This window comes from Danio aesculapii, chromosome 3 (genome assembly GCF_903798145.1).
Source record: "Danio aesculapii chromosome 3, fDanAes4.1, whole genome shotgun sequence".
Lineage (NCBI taxonomy): Eukaryota > Metazoa > Chordata > Actinopteri > Cypriniformes > Danionidae > Danio > Danio aesculapii.
Window position 1 is genome coordinate 39,875,289 of NC_079437.1, and position 9,067 is coordinate 39,884,355.

General features: G+C 37.7%; 1 protein-coding gene across 1 annotated transcript in view; it reads left to right on the plus strand.

Moving 5' to 3' along the window:
- foxk1 (forkhead box K1) overlaps window positions 1-8,182 on the plus strand; it is a 29,555-nt gene extending 21,373 nt beyond the window's left edge. The window contains exons 8-9 of the mRNA XM_056453960.1: window positions 1,441-1,635; window positions 5,242-8,182. Coding sequence (XP_056309935.1) covers window positions 1,441-1,635; window positions 5,242-5,441 — 395 coding nt within the window. The 3' untranslated portion in view covers window positions 5,442-8,182. The remainder of the gene's footprint in view (window positions 1-1,440; window positions 1,636-5,241) is intronic.
- The last annotated feature ends 885 nt before the right edge of the window (window positions 8,183-9,067 follow it).

Genomic DNA, 9,067 nt, shown 5'->3' on the forward strand with positions numbered 1-9,067 from the left:
AGTTACAAAACAGCATTTTTTCCCCACAAAATTAGGCTTTATGAAGTGGTCAAAAATTGTTTTAATGTTTCCTGTTGCTATTTTGGGTTTTTCATCATTTTTTTTCTTTCAGTCTTCTCAGGTAACAATCCAAAGTAATTAAAAATGTCACTTTGTGAGTCGTTCTTTTAAACAGATAGTCACTGTTGTTGTATCTACTAAACCATATTAACAGGAACAGAAATGAACCGATTCAGATGTGCGTTCGAACTGAAGCGTTAGAAAAGGTGCAATAGGCTACCATAAAAGGTGCGAATTCTGTACAGTTTTGCAACTTTAAAGGGTTCCACACACTATTCAAATAAAATGGTTTATTGTTGCACAAACGTGTGAGCATTTTAGTGACTTTCCACATGCAACATTATCTATTGTAGATAGACCATTAATGATGATACTACCGCTTATAAACTACAGTGACACCGCCAGTATTTTGGAGCTATAGTATCGCGATACTACCATAGTACCAGTAAACGGTGCAACCCTAGTTCAAAGTTATGTGACATTATGAAGACTATTATTGGGACACTGTTTAACGTGTCATTTTATTATGACCTTTTTCCTAAACTATAGTGCATAATGTGAAAATCTTAAAGGAGTTTGTATGTTATATTGCTTTGACTATATACTGTGTACTATGGGGCTGTTGAATTGATTGGCTGATAAGTCAAATTCTTGATTCTGATTGGCCGATAAGTAAGGTCAGACAGAATCTGCAGACATTTCTTGTTATTTCTAGAATGTTGTGAAAAATCTGCGGATTTATGCAGAATGATTTTGGTGTATCATAAATAAAAATTTAATACAATAAAAAATAATTAATTTTTAACTTTTATTTAATGTTTACAATGCAAATCCAATTAGATCCACTTATTTGGTAAACAAAGCAAGTCTATCATATTATATTATATATATATATATATATATATATATATATATATATATATATATATATATATATATATATATACATACATACATACACATATATTATATATATACATGTATATTTATATGTTGTAAGTAAATCATATGAACATTTTCATATTAGTCTATAATAATACTGAAATGTATTTTAAAAACCTAATAAAAATTTTTTACACATTTATACACAAGTAAATAAATAGACTCAATGATGGGCTAAAAATCTGTGAAAATCTGAGGATTTCTGTGTACGCAGATTCCTTTTGAGCCTACTGATAAGTAATTTGACAGCTAAGGTGTTCCACACAAGTCCTGCATTAGTTCCATATCACTACATCCAATGATTTATATATTTCAGATCCTGCATCGCCACCTCTGGTCACTAGTGTGCATTTTTTTTTTTAAATAATTCCTCATGTAGTTTTGGCTCTAAAAAGTTTGTTGAATGTGTTTGATTAACTGTCATTATCTTCTGTGCAGGTGCATTAGATGAGATGCCATTGGTTGGCAGTAGAGTGATTCAGGCTGTAGGGAGTCACATAGCCTCAGCCAACAGAGGGCAGCAGAGCTACACTGTTGTCCAGCAGAGCGCCATTCACCAGCTCCCCGTGCAGACCATTGCTCAGAATGGCAAACATGCTCTTCCTGTCACCAGCATACCAACCAGTGCTTACGGTAAGTGTGGATAATGTGTGTATTCCGCTGGTTTAAGTCCGGTCAAATTATTGACCTATATGATTGCTAATTGTCAACTCATGGTAGTTTATGTTACCATATTTTTAAATCAAGGATTGTGGCATGTTTTTAGTCCAGATCTTGTAGTTTAATGAAAGTGCATTGCAGTTCATGCATAGTGTTTGGAATACAACATTTGTATCCAAAGCTAAACAACTAAAACAACACTGCCACATTTCAATTTGCAGTATGCTAAATTTAAGGTCATGTGGTATGACCAACATCTAGAAATAAAAATTAAATGATACAAGGAGGATCTGTGCATATCCTCACATGTGCCAATATTAATATGTCTATTAGAATGTCTGATAATACAGAAATGCATTGTTTAGAATGTCTTATATAGTTATTTATTTGTTTAGTTCAGTGGTGGGCAAACTTTTTAACCCGAGGGCCACATCAAGTTTTCCAAACCAAGTAAAGGGCCACATGTCAAATCCTTCAAAAAATAACTTATTTATAGAGACAGCAGGCATGAAACATGTAATATCAGACAGAAACATGTCACATTAACACAAAACAGATTTTAAAAATAGTTATTATTGAGTCAAATTTACAAGTCAAATGAATTAGCACTGTTATTAATATTTCCTTATCAATCATCATAAAACAATAAAATAATAATAATCCCTTAAAATATAATAATATTAATAATAATAATAATAATAATAATAATGTAATGTTTTTACAGTGGAGAATAGAAAATATATTGTCTGATAGAAAACCTCTCATATTAACACATTAAAAATTATTATTAAAGTTTATAGTTGATTAGTTATAGTTGATTTATAGTTAGTAGTGCGGAGAGTGCGCTCGACGTGTGAGGAGGGATCCGGTGGTGAGGGCTGAGAAGCGTGCGCAACTTACATGAGGACCGGGAGGGAGACACGTGATATCCGGGAGATTATCACTCGTTTGCGGGTATCCGGGAGTCTCTATGCATTTACGGGAGACTCCTGGAACTTCCGCGAGACTTGGGATGTCTGTAACACTCAACAGTTACACTCGCAAAATACCCAGCTGATTCAGTCGTTGGCTAACGACATAAAATAAGCACACGGCGCTCCTTTATTTCTTGTCAACAGAAAGGCGGTGTTGGAACGTAAATGCGCGTTCGCTGTGATTGGCCTCTTAGGTTGTAGTCTTTAAAAACAGCAGTACTTTCTTGGCATATTACACCTAGCGCTTTCTGTCTGATATTGGTTAAGTATTTTGTTGTCCATTCTTTTTTAAACACACGGCATTAAGAGTCCATTGTGTTCGCCTGACTCATTTTCAGTCATTTAGCGCTCGAGTGCATTTTAACATCCGAGAGTGTGTTCTAATTCTACTGGTTGCGCTAAGGGTACCGCGTGCAATACTGCCAACACATGGCGTTCACTTGTATTGCATCATTAATTTACTAATTCTACAACATAACTGTTACTCAGAAGCAGCATTTTAAAAACTCCCTCGCGGGCCGGATGAAAGTGTTCAGTGGGCCGCATATGGCCCGCGGGCCGTAGTTTGCCCACCTCTGGTTTAGTTGCTTCAAACATGTTTTTTAGTACCTATTTGATAGTTAATTTGTTAAAAATAGACACATTTTATGAAACCTACAGTCTAAAATCCTGTCTCGTGTGTTTTAAACTAGACATCGTTGGAAGGGGAAAAAAACTAAATGCCACAATTGCCTTTTCTTGATTTTAGTCACTTAGGCTGCATTTACACTGCAGATCTTATTGGTCAATTCTGATTTTGTGATTGTATCCGATTTTTTTGATGACCAGCTTACATCATCTTTTAAAAGTGACTAGTATCCGATTGTCTGCATTTACACAGCACACGGCAAAGGCGCAATGACCAGGTGAAAAAGAGTGGGCGCTGACTAACAGCTGATACTTAAAGAGCGCTTTTTTTTCTCTATTCCTGTATGTAATCTGTTCGCAGCTTTTGATGAGCTGTTTTACTATAGTTTATGACTGAAAGGTTCTCATTTGTCCATCTTCTTTTGATATATAGGCTTTTTAAACCTTTAGGCATCTTCACGTAATGTCCATGGCATGATTTATGCATGTGATGTAGCTATTGCCTAGTTTTATATTAGTTTATATTGGTTACGTGGCGGACATTGCGCTCTCTCGCTCTCGTTTACATGCTGTGCTTTATGACAATATAAACGCTGTTTTAGTCCTCATGTATGAGATTTAAGGTTTGCGACTCTGCTGAAGTCTGTTCTGTAATAAAAGCGTCAGACTTGAAGTCATTCGCTATGGTTTTTAATGATGCGCGACTCCGATCTACCTGCTTACACTGCAGACATGAGAACACAGATCCGATTCATATCGGATAAATTTCCACATATGAACAAGGCCTGAATCTGATTTGAGTAAATCGGAAATCCATGTGATTTGTTCCTGCTTACACATACATGGGCCATATCCGAGCTGTGCCTCATGGGAGAAAAAAATCTTAATCGAGTCACTCAGGGGCGTAGCGGACATTTTAAAAGTGGGGGGGATGGCTGTATGAGATCATATGTTCATATAATTATTAATCACCTGTTTCTAAATGGTCTGTCTCTAAAAGTGAGGGGGATGGATCCTCCCCGTCCCCCCCGGTTGCTACGCCCCTGGAGTCACTTGAACAGGGCAGTGTAAATGCAGCCTTATAGGCCTCATACACACAGCAATGATTTTAGCTCAATTCGCAAAAGTTTAATATAATTTTGGTCATTTGTCCACACAACAGTGGTGGTGTTGGTGCCTTGAAACAAACCTTCTGGAGAACAGGTTATAAAGGGGAAAAACTCAAAATGAGTTGCGTGGACATGTAGATTTTTGGAAGTGATGATGTCACAATGTTTCATGAACAGGAACCTGTAACATGAAGCTGGATTAGCTGGCTAGCCAGTTAAGTTTCAGTTTAGTTTGCACAATTTATGGGTTTAGGTACAATGAAAGTAGCTCAGCTGCTCCATAACACCATGGCAACAAAGAATGATTAAAGTCGAGCTGCCGTCACTTTACCTAAAACCCAAGATTGGTGCAAACTAAACTAAAACATAACTGACTAGCCAGCTAATCCAGCTCCATAGTACAGGCCTGAAGGACTAGGAAGAGTCCTGCATGTAAACAGCAACAATATCGGATTACGGAGCTGTGTTTGTGCTTCAGGCTTCTAAGTTCATTAGCACTATTACAACAAACCTGGTAATGCTGTATTAACTAGATGACCAGCAGAAACACATTAACAGTTAAGCACATCAGATATTTTTAAATCCACCATGGTGTTTTGTTTAGCTCTGTACTGAAGAAGGACTTCATGCACATGCTCACTGCATTCTTCTGTGTTTTTAGTGTATCCTCTCTCTCCGTCTCATGTTTGTCTATAGAGCCACATACAAATGTGGCATACATATCGCACCAATTTAACTCGGTTTTCTGGTTCTGGATGGAGACATTGCCAAACTTTTAAAATCCAAAAAAAGAGTACAAAACATGATCGTTGGCATCTAAATGTAGCCTTCTTTGCCTCTGACCTGTAACCTGTTCTCCTTTCCCTCAGCTCTGACCAACCCTCTCCAGATCCTGGCTGCCCAGGCCTCAACATCCCCACCCGTGCTGGTCAACAGACCCTCCAACATGGAAACTGACGAGTCCAGCATCGACGAGCCCGAACCCAAGCGGCCCAAAAAGGAGGAGGACTGTGTGGCTCCGGTCCCTCAGCCTGTTATTGTTGCAATGAACCAGGAAGCCAGCGAATGAAAGCGTGAGTGAGCCAATGAGCGGATGACGGATCTTAACAGCACATCTCACAATATCCTCAAACATATTGAGGGCAATGTGTTGGGCTTTCTTTAAAAACCTGAACTTCAACGTTTTGTAAACGCCCCACACGGGCACCTGATCGAATGTCTTTGTAAGAAGAGCTTGTTTCATGAGATAGATTCATCAAGCTACATCTGGCAGCATTAAAATTCAGTGCTCACACTGTTTTAATTTTGTAGGGGTTTTTAAATCTTGTAAGAATGTTTGAAAGAAGAGGTACATGTGCTTAAAGACACCAGCTAGGCATGTGAACTTGTGTTTCCCTCACAAGTTACAGCTAAGAGAGCGAAAGACAGAGAGAGTTCATTCGGGATGGGGTGGGACCAATACCTATGCAGCTATTAAAGTCCGAGACCACAAGTCTCTCCGAATTGAAGCAGTATAATAAAAACTAAAATAAGGGTCACATGGAGCTGTGCGTCACTGTGCCGCCTTTGTGAGGATTTATTTATCTCTCTGTTTAAAATAAACAAAGGCCATCTTTAACGAAATAAGATTGTTACAACTAAAAGCACATAAACGAATAGGCCTTTTCTAGCTGGAGTTCTTTAACCTACATTGTTCTAGTATACAATATATTTTTCTGTGGAGGCTTCTTACCTTGCTTGCTTGATTTCCTATGAAGAGAAATGTCTAGAAAAATGCTAACTTCTTAATTGGTCTGTGTTTAGCGCAAACAATTAAAAAAAGAACTCAATGAATGTACGTAGCGTTTGTTTATTTGTTACGGCACCCACTTTTGACCTAAACAATTAAAATGTGTGTTTTGTTTTGTTTTGTTTGTAGATACAATTGTGTTTATAAAATGGAAAAACTGTAAGTCTGAAGCTCATCGTATTAAACGCAGCTCCATCGTATCTGTCCATCCCCGTTAGCACTTGGGCAAAATTCTGCTTCTTGTAAGGCTTGCGCAATGTAATCCCGACGGATGTAGCGCATGATGTCAACCAAATGCTTTTCCAGACCCAGGAATGTAACCGTTCATTTTGATTGTCGCTGAGGCTGTTTCTTCACTGACTTTCTGTGATCCCTCAACAATCACAGAAGCCACTAAAATGAATGTTCAGTATTTTCAGAAACTTATTTTGTAGTAATACACACACACACACACAGTAAATCAGCCTGTGATGAGACTGTTTAGTTTTATTAAGAGAAGAGTAAACGTATATTGTTAGAATGTGTTTTTTCGAGACAATCACTAACAGGAATCAGTTCAATAACCGCTTTATATGTTGCAAAAATTATAAATGCCACACGTGGAGTAATAAAAAGGACCCTAGAGCGGTGTTTCTCAACCACGTTCCTGGAGGACCACCAGCTCTGCACATCTTCCATGTCTCCTTAACTAAACACACCTGATTCATATCATCAGCTCAATAGCAGAGACTGAAATACCTGTAATAGGTGTGACAGAGAAAGGAGACATCCAACACTTGCAGTGTTGGTGGTCCTCCAGCAACATGATGGGGAAAAACTGCCCTAGAGTACTTCAAATCAGTGTTTCTCAACCACTTTTCTGGAGGACCACCAGCTCTGCACATTTTCCTTGTCTTTTTAACCAAACACACCTTATTCAGATCATCATCTCATTAGCAGAGACTAAAATAAGACCTGTAATAGGTGTGACAATGGAGACATCCAAAACATGCAGTGCTGGTGGTCCTCCAGGAACGTGGTTGAGAAACACTGCACTAGAATATTTTAAGTCAGTGTTTCTCAACCATGTTCCTGGAGGACCACCAGCTTATTAGCAGAGACTGAAAGACCTGTAATGGGTGTGACAGACAAAGGAGACACCCAAAACGTGCAGTGCTGGTGGTCCTCCAGGAATGTGATCGCGAAAAACTGCCCTAGAGTACTTTAAGTGAGCTACCACTAGGCTTGTTGTACAGTGACAGCCCTTACAGTGTTTCTTTTTTTTAATAGAAAGTGAAACATCAACAGACCAAATACATATCCTCATTTTAGTGCCTTAGTGCTCCACTTCCTTCAGGGCTAAAAAAATACAAATGCTAAACACATGCTAATAATGCAGGTTTGAGTGAATGTTTGAACAAATCTGGCATAGGAAGTGAATAACAGCACATGTGCAAGGGGTTTTAGAAGCCTAGAAGAGACGAGGGCGACTATTAATGTAGTGTATGGGCCTCAAACTGGATTCCTGGAGGGCCGCAGCTCTGCACAGTTTTGCTCTAATCCTAATTAAACACAGCTGATGCAACTAATCAAGGTGTTCAAGACTCTTTAGAACACCTTGATTATTTGGATCAGCTGTGTTTGATTATGATTGGAGCAAATCTGTGCAGAGCTGCGGCCCTCCAGGAATCCAGTTCGAGACCTACGGTGTAGTGACTGAAAGCAATATGATAAAAGTAAACAGGAAGGGAAATCAATTCTTTGAGCGGATCATTCGCAGCTTTTATTGATTCAGAACATCAGAATGATGGATAAATCAAGAGGAATCTGAACTGAATGGAGGAACGTTTGGATTCAGACTATACAGATAATAATCCAAAACTATAGAGATTGAACATAATTAGTCTGGTTAGACGTGGCCGTTTGTTTCAGGGCTTCAGAATGTGGGCTTTGATAAATGAAATAACTGAAAGAACCACTGTTGTTTGGAGAATCGGAAACAAATTGTCCTGACAAATAAAAAGAAATGCATTTATACCTGATTTATTCTCTCTCTCTTTTTAGATCAATGGAATGATGAACACTTAACGTACAGATTTAGCTATCACTGCCTAAATGTTTTTCATACATTTTTGTAACAATCTGCTAATGTCTGTACGCACATATATATACACACATATATATATATATATATATATATATATATATATATATATATATATATATATATATATATATATAACCATGGAGTATTTTTATCGCTCAGATTTTTTATTATTATTGTTTTTGTGCTTTTGTTTGTTGCATGTGCAGATGTTTTACACTAAACATTTCTAATTTTAACAGATGTGTGTTTCCTTCTTCTTTTGAAACAACTCGAAAGATCAAATCTGTTTGCGTTGTACACAAAACACCCTGAATCACCCTGCTTTCTCAGATCGCCTCATGCGTCTGTGACTTTCCACAGGTTTGTATGTTTTTGTTGTGCGTCTATGTGTGTGTGTGTGTGTGTGTGTGTATTCAAGTACACAAAATGTATGAGGGCTTTTCTTCTGTCCATGCAGTTTATGTTATTGTATATCTGGAATGAATAAAAATACTTCACTGGCTAACCTAAATGAATCTGTGATAATGGCTGTATTTGATCCTGCAGTGTATGTTGGGTTTTGTTTCCTTTGTAATTCATGTAATTTCAGTCTTGCTATTTTTGTTGTTTGTTGGCTACTTTTCTTGATTCCATTTCCAGATGATAACGGATTACTTTGTAGTTGTTGTCTATATAACCCCAAACTGGTCAACTCTATTGTGTCTTTGAACAGAACTCTTAAATATTCTGGAATGTTAACTGCAAACTATTAAAGTTTAACTGCAGCCTGTTAATTATGACGTAATTATGAAGTCCATATCAATTTATGTTTATTTCTGTA